At 36.6% G+C, this 16,744-nt stretch overlaps 1 protein-coding gene across 4 annotated transcripts in view; it reads right to left on the bottom strand.

Annotated features, from left to right (window-relative positions):
- The window catches only part of usp32 (ubiquitin specific peptidase 32), a 209,923-nt gene that overhangs the window by 131,187 nt on the left and 61,992 nt on the right, over positions 1-16,744 (bottom strand). For all 4 annotated transcript variants that reach the window (XM_039756745.1, XM_039756747.1, XM_039756746.1 and 1 more), the window contains exons 5-6: positions 12,212-12,371; positions 1,266-1,397 (exon numbers count right to left, since the gene is read on the bottom strand). In XM_039756745.1, coding sequence (XP_039612679.1) covers positions 1,266-1,397; positions 12,212-12,371 — 292 coding nt within the window. The remainder of the gene's footprint in view (positions 1-1,265; positions 1,398-12,211; positions 12,372-16,744) is intronic.

Genomic DNA, 16,744 nt, shown 5'->3' with positions numbered 1-16,744 from the left:
ATGACATACAAGATATTATTCAAAATTAATACTTCCACATACAAGGAAAGTTTTACTGCTGCAAAAACCACTGCCTGTGTCAAGAATATTCATCTTTCAACATGACATTCAAAAACACACATCCATCTTAAAGGAGGAATGACTTAAAAAGAGAGATCAATGTCATGAAATAGAGCAGTCAAAGCCTAGACCTTAGTTCCATTATAAATCTGTGGACTTGCATAAACAAGGCTGTTCATAAAAAATCCCCTTGCAACCTGACTTCATCTGAACTCTTCTGCAAAAAACAGTGAAATAAAAAAAAAATGAAATCTAAAATCAAGGTGTGCTAAGATTACAGAGACCTATACAAACTTACTGATTGCTATAATTTAAGTCAAAGGTGCTTACATAAAGTATTAGTTAAAATTAGTACACACTTTTGGAGCAATTTATATGTAACTAAGCAAAATACAACTGTTGGAGCTTGCAGCCAGGCAGCTATTTCCAAAATGACCCGATATTTAAAAAAAAAAACGACTCTGTAGAGTGTGATTTAATTAGTATTTAATTACAATACTAAACATGACAGAAATTAGCCTTTATTATAATCATAGTTTACAGTGGAAATGGGAGCCTTTGCATTTTTGAAGTATTATAGTGTGTCAGCACTGAGTACCACAATGGCTAGAATCCCTCCTCTTTACATGGCTCTTTGAGGGGACTCACTATCCTTAAAGAAGTGAATTATATTTGTTTGACAGAATTTTCCTATTATGTACCAATGCTTGCTGCTTTATCATACCAAAATTTTACGGATGGTTTGTTTCAATGCACTACGAATGTTATATGCCTAGCATAAATCTTGCAAAGCAATTAAGCATGCTAAGAAGCAACCTTAGCTATAAAGATCTTAGGGTAAAAAACATGTTCCATGGGACATCCACTACAAACATTATTATAGCTTCATTCATGACACAAATGGTACAATAAACTACACACAATGATTAAGCATAGAAATCAGTTACTATTTTATACAACAGCATTTACACCATTGTTTTACACATACATATGCATGTATGGTAAAAAGTTTTGAATTATATTGCATTGTACTTAAACTACATTATTGTTATTTCATTCTTAAACACCATATTTAATATTCTTAAATCCCCTGAAACTATTTCATTTTTGGTGTTTATCACCAAAATGGGAAAACAAAATTCAAAATCTGCACCACTGCTAGGGTGTGGCCATAATTTAGTACAATCTAATAAATGATCAATTACCTTCACTTAAAGAGGTGTGAATTGGTGGTGAAACCAAAGGTATAAAGGTTTCAAGATCAAAACGGCCAGTTCTGGACTGAGCTTTAAGCAGCCAGTAGCGCTTTTCAAGGTCAATGATATCCGACTCTTCTACTGTAAAAAAAAAAAAAAAAGGGGAAAATGAATTAATGTATAAAAAAAAGGAACAATTTTCAGCATATTATAAATATTCATGATGCACACACATCCCTCTCTCCTGTTTTCAGAAGGAACAGAAAAAAGAGTTTCTCAAAATTAATATAAGACAAGATTAAAGGGTTGCAAACAATCATTTTAAATAGCCTTTTCAGCACCTAAACCCAGCCATTCCTCCTTCCTACCCTAATTACAGTACACTTAACAGAGGAAAAAAAAAATCAATAAAGCTTCCTTGCCAAACTGAATGTTGTTATAAATATAATTTTCACAACTGAATCAAATCAAATTTTAGGTCAAAGTGACTTCTGACAAACCCTGGGAAAACAGTTGTGGAAATCTTCCCAATAGTTCTCTTCATTTTATAAGCTATATTGATGTGAATAAGAATTTAAAATACAGCAAGTGCTCCCACACTGGCAACCTTTATTGCACATACATGCAAGAAACAGTGAGGTTTACAATCAAGGCAAAAAAGTAGAGAAAGCTCATACTAGAGTAAGACTAAGGTAATGAAGTGTGTAGTATGAGCACACTAACAAGAAAAAGTTTAGAAGTTTCTTGGATTTAGGACAAAATATGGGGAGTACAACAAGCAATGTTTATCATATATACAGTATATAACAGTTCTTGATGTCAGTTAGCACTTTCTTTACAACCAATATAAACAAAGGTGATGTTGCTTACAGCTGGACTGCTATTTTCTTACAGCCACGTCAGTAGCCTGGCGGTACACAGTACAGCATGATGTTCTTTCATTTACTTCATATAAAAGAAAATTCTGTGAGATTTTAAAAAACTGTTTACGCTCTTAAAATTTTATCAACATAAACTGTTCAGTAACCTGAGAGTGCTTGTCATGACATTTTAGTTCTTTAATTTTCTTTTATAAAGTACCTTGAATTTACACTTTCATATTCTACTGACTTAATGTGAAGGCAGTGAAATATCTACATTCTCTTCCAGTTCTTAATATCACTTTTTTAAATGCAGTTTAGTGGCATACAGCAGTGACCATCCATTTTATGGTACACAGAATCCCCTTAGAAAAGGCAAGTGTAAGGAACTTTTGCCAAATGTTTCATTTGTGTCCTTTGCCATATTGTACATGGCATACAAATAAAGAGTTTATGCTAGCATCATCTTTGAATAGCACTCATAAACAAGCCAAGTGGGCCAACGGGAAATTGCTGTTTCCATGAAAAATTTACTAAATACTTGCCTGCACATAAAACATAATACATACTGTATGTTTAAATGAATAATAATCATGAAAACAGTTTGCTTTACAATTTTTAAGATCAAATCTTTCTTAAAAATACCCAATGTAGAATACCACTGAACAAAGAGAAACTAAAATAATTTTTACAACTAGTACGAACAAAACCAAACCTGTTAAAATACTAATTAAGAAACCCTCTACACTTTACTTAAGCAGCTTTCTAAATAAGTCAACTTTTCATAAACAACAAATGCTTATATTACTGAGCTTTCTGATGCTGTCTAGAGGAGATTCTTTATAGCCAGGAAAACGGCACAAGGAAGCTCTAATTGCAGATTACTGTCCATAAAATGTGTACAAAATAGTCAATGAATTCAGCACAGAGAAAGTGCACTCACATGTAATGAGGGTTGTGTACATCAATGTCAACAAAATGAGGAATACCAGCAAACTGAATTGCCATCTTCATTCCACTAACACTTATTTTGTACTAAAAACACATCTCCCCACCTCCTAATTATTGTCCATTTGCGTTTTATAGTCACAATAATAAAAGGAAAAAACAACAGAACTGGAATCGTACATGAGGCGTCACAAAATATTTCAATAAAATGATATGACACAGACTGTTAGACGTAGTCTTTACATAGGGTAAATTTTAATTGTAAATTTTTATTTTTTTTGTTCTTGTCAAATTTTTATCGGTCAAAATAAGATAAGAAAAATGTAATATACATTCAAATGTGCATAAAGTGTGTTGCTAAGGAAAACAATGGAATTTTCAGTTTAATAATCAGAAATAATAATAATGCACAATGCCCTTCACCCCCCATAATGCCCTGTTAAACATCAGCCAAAAATAAACATGCAAGTAGTGACCAATGCAAATGATTTACAATTACGTGTCAGTAACACCCAGAAGATTATAGAGGCTGCATGTTCATGTGGGGTGGGACACAGATTGAAAATGCTCAGAATAGCATGAGATGGTTTTTAGTTTAATAAAGTTCAGCCCAGACTACCATTCAAATTCCTTTTTACTCTTTATCCAGAAGCTGAACTGAAGCAGATAGGCTGGGAAACAAATAGAAAGTGTCACATGTCACAAGCCTCTTTATAGCCCTTACTGAACCTGCCATGCTCACCAAGACAGCACCCAACATTTAGGGGTGGTAAACCTAACCTTCCACTGCTCAGCAGAATGTGAAGAAATACGCAGAAATTTAAATGTTTGTTTTCAGTTGCTGTAATTCGATATTAAGTTCGAAATTCTTTTTAAATATCTATGTTTGTTTCCTTATACATTCTTTTGTATTGTAAAATTGCACTAAATTCAATTCAGTTTTTTTTTGTTTATTTACTAAAATATTTATTTGCAGGATCACAGCACTGTAACAAGTTCACAGATAACATGCTATTATCACTTTACAAATAACTAATTACATAACATCAACCACGTTGTCTTTGTTCTGCAATGGAATTCAAATTAACATACAAAGGGCTGAATTCTAAATATATGATACTGAAACATTAAAGTAATGGTATAAGCACATAAATTTCTTCATTTAAGTTTATATTTTGATTGAAGACTTTAAAATGGCAGAAAGTCCTCTTGTTATACCAGTGAAGACATAGACAATGAATTCTAATTGTAATGGGTTTTCTCTCTTACAGAATGTTTTTTAATAATATTTTTGGCAGAACTGTAAACTTCAAAATATATTAAAGCAGATCCGACTTAGTGAGCACCAAGAAATGAAATACAAGTGAAAAAATATAAGAAAGAAATGATAATAAAAATAATAATTATATATTTATTCTAGGAGGAACATAGAAGCTCAAAAGTTTAATCCATAATGAAATAAAAAATTAAGTTTTTAATTATTATCTCCATATATCCTCAAAAAACTTCGTATTACAAACAAAAAAAATAATATAAGCAGATTGTACATACATACCAATAGGTACAATTCTGTCAGGCTGACAACAACAACACACCATATTCAAAAATACATAAAAATGGACACTTGGATTAGTGCTTGAATGAGCAAAATAAAATCCATGGTGTTGCTTAAAAAGGCGCCTGGTATTCAAATGTAAAGTCAGGAACAGCACACAGATCTTGTCAAAAAGGAAAGTGTTGTGTGATTAGAAGAAGGAAAAAAAAAAAAAAGATTTTTTGAGATGTGACCAGCAGTTGTAGTTAAGAGGATAAAAACAGGCAGGGAGGAGATTACACAACTCTTTCCTCTGATTGGCTATTTACAGAGTATTATCTTCCTTACACACAGTTCCAGTAATGCCATGTGTCCGAGGACAAACTATAGCCTTAGAATCTTGATCCCCTGTGTGCAATGTAGGGAAAAGAAAACTCTGCACTGTGACAATATACTTAAAATTTTAATTATAAGGGATAACATTTTAAACATAACCAAATAAGAGGTGCATAACAAAACATTTTTCTTTTCAGTCTGACTGACTCACTTAAACATATATTATTTAAAAGTTTTATATAAAAAACAATAAAACACTCCCAAAAACACCCAAATCATTGCAGTGTTATTTTTTAAGTGTTCTTTTTCAGAGGTACTGTGGGGTGCCCCCGGAATACAGTGGTTAGTATCTACCAAAAACAGTAGGACAACTGATGAACCAGCTACTAGGTTATGGATGCCCAAAGTTCGCTGATGGACATGGGGAATCAAAGCTAGCCTGTCTGGTCCGATCAAGCAGAAGAGCTACTAGCAGCTCATAATTTTCAAGTTTTCTTCTATTTGTTAAATAACAGGTGTTTTGCTCACACAACTGTGCATGGTTAATAAACCAAATAATTAGGAAAAATGCAGAGGTGCACAAGCATATTAGTTGTCGACTTGGCATGATATTTTCCTTGGAAAAAAATGTTTCTGCCCAATAAAAGTTAACAATACAGTCATGGGGTGTATAGTGGTATGTTTAGTTTGTATGAAAGTGTGCAGTGTGAAACAAAACCGAACTATCAGGAAATTGAAACAAAGTAGAGACTCAACCCAAATCGGGACTAAAGAAACAGACCAATTACGAACATGCCTATGAGTGCTTAACAGTTTTCTTGTGAAAAAAAAAAGAATGTGACGATTGCAGTTTAGCACTTTGAGGAGATGTCTGCAAATATGAAGAAGTCCATCAATAACTTTTATTTACCTTGACAATGTGGCCTGCCAATCAATGATGGACGATATTATTGACCATCGTCTCAACACTATATACTGTATATACTTGTATCTAACAATGTTTTATTATCCTAATGGTATAAATAATTTGTTTTATTTTGTTTATTTCAACAAACATTTTTAGGTTATATGTGAAAGTAAGTCTATCACCACGTCAAACTACAACAGTGAAAGTGTTAATGTAGACTTTTGACAATTTATGAAGCTTGTTCACAAATTATACAGATCTGTTTCTGGAGCCTAGTGGCCAGAAAGTAAAACAGAGATCCCTCATTCAACCTACATTAATTTGGTACCCCTCCTTGATGGGCACCTTGTTAACTGTGTTAAATAATTACCAGCACCGCTGAAGGCAAAACTGATAATTAACTGATTAACACTTCTCTTTTCCTACAATGGGTCACAAATCTATAAAAACACACTTGGAGGCATACTTGTACATTCAATCAAGTGGGCCAAATTACAATTGCTAATTAAAAGTACCTGAATCATTTGTTTTGTTTACCCTGAACAGTTTTTGAACTGATAAAAGTTACTACAAGTCTGAATCATCTTATTTTCAATTTACAGGGAGGTACCCTCCATTTTTGCTCCTGGGGAATACTCTTCTGTTTCAGCAGTGATAGATTACACTATTATCAAGTGCTCAACTTTTCACATTTTCATATCTCCACTTCTCCAGGGTCTCCTCAACCAGCTCTCTACTATTGGTACAGATCACAATGTAATTAGCAAACATCATAGTCCACAGGGACTCCTGTCTAATCTTGTCTATCAACCTGTCCATCACCATTGCAAATTAAGAAAGGGCTCAGAGGCCGATCCCTGATGTAATCCCACCTCCACCTTGAATGCATCTGTCACTCCTACTGCAAACCTCACCATGATCACACTTCCCTCGTACAACATATTCTGTACAACTCTTACATACTTCTCTGCTACTCCTGACTTCCTCATACAATACCACAACTCCTCTTGAGGTACCATCATATACTTTCTCCAGGTTCACAAACACACAATGCAACTTCTTCTGGCCTACCCTATATTTCTCCATCAACACCCTCAGAGCAAACAGCACATCTATGGTGCTCTTTTTTGGCATGAAACCATTCTGCTGCTCACTAATCATCACCTCACTTCTTAACCTAGATTTCACTACTCTTTCCCATAACTTCATGCTGTGGCTCCTCAGTTTTATCCCCCCGTAGTTACTACACTCCTGCACATCCCCCTTATTCTTAAATATCGGCACCAGTACACTTCTTCTCCACTCCTCAGGCATTCTATCACTTTCCAAGATTCCATGAAACAATCTGGTTAAAAACTCTTACTGCCATCTCACCTAAGCACCTCCATGCTTCCACAGGTATATCATCTAGACCAACGGCCTTTCCATTTTTTATCCTCTTTATAGCTGCCCTTACTTCCTCCTTGCTAATCCGTTGCACTTCCTGATTGACTATCTCCACATCATTCAACCTCTTCTCTCTCTCATTCTCTTCATTTATCAGCCTCTTAAAAGTATTCTTTCCATCTGCTCAACAAACTCCTCGCTTATGAGTACGTTTCCATCTTTATCCTTTATTACCCTAACCTGCTGCACAGCTTTCCCAGCTCGGTCCCTCTGTCTAGCCAATCGGTACAGGTCCTTTTCTCCCTCTTTAGTCTCCTACATCTTATACAACTCATCATATGTCTTTTCTTTAGCCTTCCACACCTCTCTCTTCACCTTGTGCCTTCTCTCCTTTTACACTTGTTCACTTTCTGCAACTCTCTGACTATCCCACCTCTTCTATGCCATCCTCTTCCTCTGTATACTCTCCTGTACTTCCCCACTCCACCACCAGGTTTCCTATTCCACCTTCATCTGTCCAGATGTCACACCAAGCACCCTTCTTGCTGTCACCCTTACTACATCTGCTGTAGTTTCCCAGCTGTCTGGTGACTCTTCACTACCACCCAGTGCCTGTCTCATCTTCTCCCTAAACTCAACCATGTAGTCTTCCTTTTTCAACTTCCACCATTTGATCCTTGGCTCTGCCCTCACCCTCTTCCTACAGACCACCATCCTATGCTGCTTAACTACAATTTCCCCTGCCACCACTTTGTAGTCTACAATCTCCTTCAGAGTGACTCTTCTGCATAGGATGTAATCTACCTGTATGTATCTTCCTCCACTTTTGTACATCACCCTATGTTCCTCCCTGTTCTTAAAATATGTATTCACCATGTCCATTCTTTTGGCAAATCCAGTATCATCTGACCTTCTTCACTCCTCTCCTTGACACCATACCTACCCATCACCTCCTCGTCTCCTCTGTTCCCTTCACCAACATGTCTACTGAAATCCGTTCCAATCACCACTTTCTGTCCCTTGGGTACAATGTTCATCACTTCATCCAACTCACTCTAAAAATCTTTCTAATCCATCACACACCCAACTTGCGGGTCATATGCACTAACAACATCCATTATCACACCTCCAATTTCCAGCTTCATAATCATTACTCTGCCTGACACTCTTTTCACCTCCAAAACACTCTTGACAACATGTTCCTTCAGAATAACCCCTATCCCATTTCTCCTCCTATCCACACCATGATACAATTTGAATCCACCTCTGATCCACCTGGCCTTACTCCCCTTCCATTTAGTCTCTTGCACGCACAATATATCAACCTTCCTTTTCTCCATCATATCTTCTAACTCTCTCCCCTTACCAGTCATACTGCCAACATTCAAAGTTCCTACCCTCAGTTCCACTCTCTTTACCTTCCTCCTCTCCTCCTGCCTCCGGACACATCTCCTCCCTTTTCTTCTTCTTCTTCTTCAGCCAACAGTAGCCCAATTTCCACCAGCACTCTGTTGACCAACAGTAGTGGTGGCAGTCGTTGTTAACCCGGGGCTTGACCGATTCGGTACGGAAATTTGTATTGTTGTCCGCATATTGATTTAGCAAAATTTTACACCGGATGCCCTTCTTGACGTAACCCTCCCCATTTATCAGGGCTTGGGACTAGGCACGAAGAAACACACTGTTTTGTGCATCCCCTGTGGCTGGAAAATGGATGGATGATAGGATGGATAAATCATAGGTGCATAACCCTTTACTTGTGAGTGCTGCATCACCATTGTCCTCTCCTCCTATGCTTACGAATCACACAGTGCTTACTGAATGAGTGATCTGAGAAACTGCTATGAAGCAAAAAGTATGATGCAAAATGTTATTCAAATAAAGTACACTCTATATATGTATGGAAGCAATTCAGTCTTAAAAACACACATCAATTTCTCACTTTAACAGCTTAATTACTGTTCAGCACTGCAGTCAAAGCTGAACAGATTATTTGTTATACTTCGATTACTGCCTTAATTTCAGATCACACGTGTGTTTGTAGGGAGGCATGATAGTACAGTACTTATTACTGGTGCATCATGGATTCTGCGTCTTCGACTCTAGTTATGCATCCCATCAATGTCTGTATGAAGCTTAAATATTTTCTGTAGACACAGTTTACACTAACTAGCAGCTCTGAATTGTCTCTGTGTCGGGATGTGTGTGTGAATGGGTTTTTACGATAAACTGGTGCCAGGTCTAGATTAGATAAATACCTTGGTGCCTAATACTGTTGGACCAAAAGGTTCAAAGAATCTTAAATTATTATGAATGTGTATGTGAAATAAGAAGTTCCACAGTTACTAAAGAGAAGATGAAAGTGGGAGTTTGTGAAGCACAGCCTATGTCTTACCTAAAGTTGTCAACTGCAGAAACCTGTTAATGCGCATAAAAAATGTAGTTTTATACTATTTTTTCTATTTTTTAAGAAATGCAATACAAGCTTAATATGTCTCGTTGCTTTTTTAGTGAACTAAATCTTTAATTGGTTTTTGAGCAGCAAAACAAGAGCCACCATTATTTTTGAATCACAAAAAATATGACAACAGAAACCAGTTAAGTCAGTGCTTGATCACTGCCACTATTTCTAGGTATCGTGGGTCTTTTTCACAGGCTCTACTGTATGCTGTTAAGATAACGGAAAAATAGATGCAGATAGAGAACATTGTAATGTAATAGCAGGAAGAATATGGAATTGGAAAATTTACCAATTCACAGGCCAACACAGTAATTACAAAAATGCAGAATGATCACAAATTACATATCATTGATAGTCAAAATTATAGCTGTGTATATAAAGTGCCATTTATAAAGCTTTACTTTTTCTCTATACAGTACAATCCCTCTTAACTGGCCACCTCGGGACTGGACCCATGGCCGATTGCCATTTTGGCCAGTTAATCCGACGCATACCTAATTTCATGTAGAAAAATGTTTTTAAGGTATGTACTGTACCTCTTTGATGTTCCTGAAGAAACCATATCCACCAGGCTTCATCCATGATTTCGCACACATGATTTTTTTTCTCATACAACGACTGGATAGTGTGGTGTGGCGGGTCCACAGCTCAAGTCAAAAAGGCCACTTTTTAAATAAATAATCACCGCACTCACGGCTTAGCGAGGGGGTGGGATATGTGTGGCCGATCGGTTCCCGGGGAATTCGTGATGCGGGCGATCCTCGCTTAAGTGCACAGGTGAGGAGTTGTCCACATCCGTAATTGTTCCCGGGAACTGGTAATTGCCACATCTGATCCATGACCCCGTGATAAACAGAAGCACGAGGCAGCTAGGAGGAGAACAGGAAAGAACAGGTGGTTAATGGAGAAGGAAGCAGGTAGAGGAAAGCAAGCGAGAGAGAGCAGATTCGATAGAGCAAAGGCAGGCTGCTGGGAGGTGAACCCCTGCAGAGGAGTGTTTGGCCGACACTCGGTGGGGCTGAAGAAAGCGGTCGCTCCAGCTGAGCAATCACGGAGCTGGAGTGACCGGTATTGAAGATGACTGGCCGTCAAAAGACAGCGGCAGTCGTGGAGGCTTTGGGCTGGTTTAGCCCCAGTGTGAGCACCCTGGCCACTGGGGTAAAAAACCCAAGTCTCGGTCCGGATGGAGCCCAATGTAGCCAGGGATCGGAGGGCTACCGGACCAGTGAGAAAGGCAGCTGCACCTGCAGGTAGGGCGACTCCCCTGCTGCAAAGCCCGATGGGAGAACCAGAGGAGCCGCCAGGTAGAAAGAAGAAGGCACTGTGCTTTACATTTTAAGAGACTGCTTCCAGCCATTGTTTTAACCTCATTTGCGTTGTTTTTAAAAGTATTGTTTTTTTACTAATGTATTTTAACCTCCACTAATTCACTCTTTTTAATGGATTATTTATTTAAAGAAGACTTTTGATACACTGCACCTTATTTAATTTGAACACTGTTTTGTTGTTTGTTTATAAAATACCACTCACCTTCCAGGAAAGAAGAAAGTGCATATATACAATATAAAGAAGAACTCAGGATTAATTTTTTTTTTTTTTTAACAGGCTGGTCAATCCGTCGGGCAGTTAAGAGGGATTGTACTGTAGTATAAATTCTTATTAATCAATTAAGTAAATCACAAAATGAAATAGATTAAACTTAAGAGTTTTTTAAGTGTTTTTTAATATAATTTTGTTTTACAAGCATGCCACCAACAGTGGGGAAAAATCTGCATGACTGCATGTTGTGCTTGGAGGTCAACATACTGGTGTAATTTTTTTAAATTTCAAAAGTCTTCAGCTTTTAAGGTTTAATGTGAGTAACAACATATTAGGTGGCAATACTATCTTAAACTGTTGTTATTAGGTTGTAACTCATCCAAGGCACTGAATAATATACGTGTACTGGCAAATATCAATGGATACTAGTGAAGAAGGAAACCAAGACAAATATTTGCTTGCTAATCCTGCTTTTTTTGCTGCTGACTTCAAAGTTAATAAAACTTTGCAGAACTAGAAAGAGGACATAAGTTTACATTTGGAGTAGATCTGTGATCATCTTTATGAATGTACATTAAGTGCTATTTTAAGTCTCAGTTTTGATTTTTCATATCAGGGAATCAGGTTATAGAAAAAGTCACTTCCAATTAAACATTACACAAGAATGTTCAATTTGTTTTTGTAAAATATATGTCATTATTGAGAGACCAATAATAATGTATACATGTATACATAATTTAATATCTTAACTAATCACTGATCCACAAAAGGGATAAAAATCAAAGCAAACAACAAAAATAGAACAGGGTTACACTGTTGGGCAAAAGTAAATGTTCATAGTAAAACCAAAAGCGATACCAATCACACATCGGTTGCAACATTAAAAGATTTACAACCTAATTAACATGTCTGCCAATACGAATAAATTTTGAACCCATTACATGAATAGAACTAGAATTAGAAAGTACAAAATGTCAAACCTACAGTGTGTAACTCCAGCCAGCGTCTGATAAAATGTTGGGGTATCGCTGTCATCAGTAAGGGTGACACAAACACCACCAACCAGGAGCCAACGAGAAAATGCAAAAGCATCTTTGTTTTGCAGTAGCCAGACTTTGAACTTCTCATAACTTATCTTCTCTCCCTACAATAAAAATAAATAAGTTAAGTTTCTTTCAGGAAGAAAGGTGTTTTTAACTAGAAAAAAATGACAAATTAAATCCAACAAATACTTTGGAAATTCAATAATTTGCAGATCTTAGTTGCATTAGCATGCTTCAGACAAAGGTCATTCAAAAGGACATTTTCTTATATATTACTTACCCCATTTAGTTTGTAGTGGCAGTTGAGAAAAATTATTCCTCTCATGCTTTTGTGTGGAATAGACAAAGTTTCTGATAGAATGGGAATCAAAGATGACCAGTGCTGGACAGCAGCAAACATTATCAAAAGTGTCCTTGAAAAAAATCTCATGTGACTTGTGTTTCATATAGTATAATATTCTCTAGTTGTATGCTCATAAAAAATAAAGTGTTGAAAATTAAAGTGGTCCACAAATGGGAAGGCCCTTCAAACAGGATTTTGCTTTTGTATCAGAGACTCGCCTCTCCCCTCCTAATTCATTAGTGAAGAGTCCTGTCATTTCAGAAACATTGTTGTGTTTGTTCACCATGAAAACATCACAAAATACAGTACATGGGATAAGTAACATAACAATTTTGAGTGGAGTATTCCTTTAAAGAGATTGAATGACAGAGAGATGGATATTTAATTTTTGATTATAAGTTGAAAGAATGCGTAGGTTTCAACAACAGCTAATTGCAACTATCAGAGCCTTGCCTTATTACATATTTGACTTGTAAAAATGGTTACAGTCCCACTTCAGTTTCACTGGAGCTGAAATGCCTATCCCAACAGCATTGGGTGCATGGCAAAAATAAACCCCAGACACGAAAAACTGCTAGTTCTCCAAAAATACAAAGCACAGATAATCTTAAAGAAAACTTTTTTTTTTTTTACCTCCAATAAAAGATGGTTTAGCCATCATCACAGAAGCTACTTAGAGGACAGGACCTAGCTTTAGAACACCATGTAATTCAGGATGTTTGTGCAACATCTACATGTACTGTATTATACAGTAACTGCTGCCACATTTGCAGAGTCTTTTTAAGTAAGGCATTTTAAAATTTTATTTTTTACCCCCTAAGCAGACCAGTTTTCCCATAATAATTATAGGGGCCTCACAATACTTTTGTGTGAATATGCTGTGTTAAAACTCCCATGTTGTGATGCAAACAAACATTCTGAACATTAAATGCATCCAAAAGGCAATTGTTGCACTTATGTATCAGGTGTCTATTTTGAAAGATACAAAGCTGAGTCCAGGTCTACTGGGTGTAAGTGGCATCTCTTCAAATTCAGTTTCACCTAACAGACACAAGCAGTGGAGGCAAGGATTTGTCATGAAGCAGAAGGGTTGGTCAAAAGCTTGCTTCCTTGTAAGAGTAAATAATCTTGTGGCCAGTCAGGTTCATGTTTCTCTACAGGTAAGACTCCACACTGTTTATCAGTCTGAAACAGTCTTTCGTACAAGTGAAATCTCATTACTAAATGCTTAGAAAAATAAACAAAAAAATACCCACTTTAAAAATGCATATTTAAAGTTCAAAAACTGCTAACAAGATAAACTTACCATTTTAGCTTTCAGGAAGCTAGCTACTTGAAACCAAACCTACACTGAGTGATGAAGAAAGTCCAGACAGTTTTCAGTAAGGGAAGAGGGTATCTTTCTTAACACTTTAATAAGCTGCAATTTTAAACTACTCATGGAGACATGGTTTTCTATACAACTGCTAAATGCACTCTCATTTAACAAAACAGCAAATCACAGAATGCAAAGATATTAAATAAGATAAAAGATTAAAAAAAAACATATATTTTAATAGGTACCTTTGATGAATGCTCTGCCAGTGTTAATTACTATAGTAATCATGTTCAAAAGCGTTATGGGGATCCACTTGAGTGGGCAACTAAGTGGAAATGTGTTCATTAGCTAGAAGTCTCCTTTGTGGCCACCTAATCTAAGAGGACCAGCACATCAAACCACATGTACCTTATGGTGGGTAATGTATATTTCTCGCATAGGATCCCCAAAGACATTGAATAAATTTGTTGATGTAACTGAAAATTGTAACCTAACAGTGAGCTTTCTCCTAGTTTTTGTTTTGTCAGAAAAGAGAAATCATGTATATTGCAAGAATATAAAAATCAGACATTTGACTGTCTTCCCTGAATTTCTCTCTGAAGAAACTGTTATGTTTTAAATTTAAAATTTAAATTACTGGTCTAATAAAAATAAGTTTCAGTACTAAAATGTTTTTATAATCCTTTTACGAAATTATTGAAAACCAAAAAATGCAATAATTTATAACTGAACATAAGCAAACTTACTCAAACAAAGGGTTGCAGGGAGGTGGAGCCAATCTAAAAAGCATCTAACAAAAGGCAACAACCTTTAATGTTTTCCCCTTTATGATACTTTCCTTTTACCTCCCAAGTAAACATTTTAATTAAGTTATGTGTTATGGCAAATTCTGAATCTAAAGTCTGTTTTGTCTCGTCTCAGAAAATATACCTTTAATTTTAGGATGGTGTCAGAACTCTAGTAATGGTATTTTTCAACTATGTTTTGCAGTCAAACATACCTCTGAAATACAGAAGGACAGTGAAGGGCAGTACAGTGGTTAGCATTGCCATTTACTGGACCTGCAGATCTAAGTTCAAGTTCTCCAACTGGTTGTCTGTATGGTACATGCACTTTCTTCCCAATGCTTGTATGGGTTTTTCTCCAGGTGGCTCCAGCTTTCCTCCCATATTTTCAAAGGCATCCATGTTAAATTTGTTGGGTGTGGGTGTGTACATGAGATGGACTGAAGTCTTGCACCTACTTGCTTCTCAAACCTATAACCTAAATTTTGATTGTTACGTTTACTCATTTTACTTGAAATGGTGGTGAAATATGTATTATTCACTAATGACAAATAAACCCGATTCATTATAAATAAAGCACACTTATGCCACTGCACTGAATTGCCCTCCAAGTGCTATAGTCAAAAATAAATTGTCAAGTGGCTACTGCAATAGGTTTTGCATTTTAAAATGTCCTCAGTTATAAAATATGGATCAAATAAAAAAATTATTAAACCCAATACATTTTATGGGTTAAAATACAGTCATAAGTTTGGGAACCCCTCTTAATTCTTTGGATTTTTGTTTATCATTGGCTGAGCTTTCAAAGCAGCAACTTTCTTTTAATATACGACATGCCTTATGGAAATAGTAGTATTTCAGCAGTAGCTTTAGGTTTATTGGATTAACAGAAAATACGCAATATACATCATAACAAAATTAGACAGGTGCATAAATTTGGGCACCCCAACAGAGATATGATATCAATACATAGTTGAGCCTCCTTTTGCAAATGTAACAGCCTCTAGACACCACCTATAGCCTTTGATGAGTGTCTGGATTCTGGATGGAGGTATTTTTGACCATTCTTCCATACAAAATCTCTCCAGTTCAGTTAAATTTGATGGCTGCTGAGCATTGACAGCCTGCTTCAAATCATCCCAAAGATTTTCGATGATATTCAAGTCAGGGGACTGTGACAGCCATTCCAGAACATTGTGCTTCTCCCTCTACATGAATGCCTTTGTAGATTTCGAACTGTGTTTTGGGTCATTGTCTTGTTGGAATATCCAACCCCTGCGTAACTTCAACTTTGTGACTGATGCTTGAACATTATCCTGAAGAATTTGTTGATACCGAGTTGAATTCATCCAACACTCAACTTAAACAAGGGCCCCAGTCCCTGAACAAGCCACACAGCCCCACAGCATGATGGAACCTCCACCAAATTTGACAGTAGGTAGCAGGTGTTTTTCTTGGAATGCAGTGTTCTTCTTCCGCCATGCAAAGTGCTTTTTGTTATGACCAAATACCTCAATTTTTGTCTCCTCAGTCCAAAGCACTTTGTTCCAAAAGGAATCCTGCTTGTTTAAATGAGCATTTGCATACAGTACAACATGTGAGTCTGTTTGTGGCATGAGTGCAGAATTGCGCTGAATTGTAGAACGATGTACAGATACATCATCTGCGGCAAGATGTTCTTGCAGGTCTTTGGAGGTGATCTGTGGGATGTCTGTAACCATTCTCATAATCCTGCGCATATGCCGCTCCTGTATTTTTCTTGTCCTGCCAGACCTGCGACCAGAGGAGAGTAAAGGGAAGCACAACTTGCAATTGACCTCCTTAAATACCTTTTCTCATGATTGGACACACCTGTCTATGAAGTTCAAGGCTTAACAAGCTAATCCAACCAATTTGGTGTTGCAAGTAAATCAGTACTGAGCAGTTACATGCATTCAAATCAGCAAAATAACAAGGGTACCCACATTTTTGCACAGCCAGTTTTTCACATTTGATTTAATTTCATACAACTAAATACTGCTTCACTAA

Source organism: Polypterus senegalus, chromosome 6 (assembly GCF_016835505.1).
Source record: "Polypterus senegalus isolate Bchr_013 chromosome 6, ASM1683550v1, whole genome shotgun sequence".
Classification (NCBI taxonomy): Eukaryota; Metazoa; Chordata; class Cladistia; order Polypteriformes; family Polypteridae; genus Polypterus; species Polypterus senegalus.
Note: the sequence above shows the minus strand (reverse complement) of the source record. Positions and strands in the feature narration are given on the sequence as shown.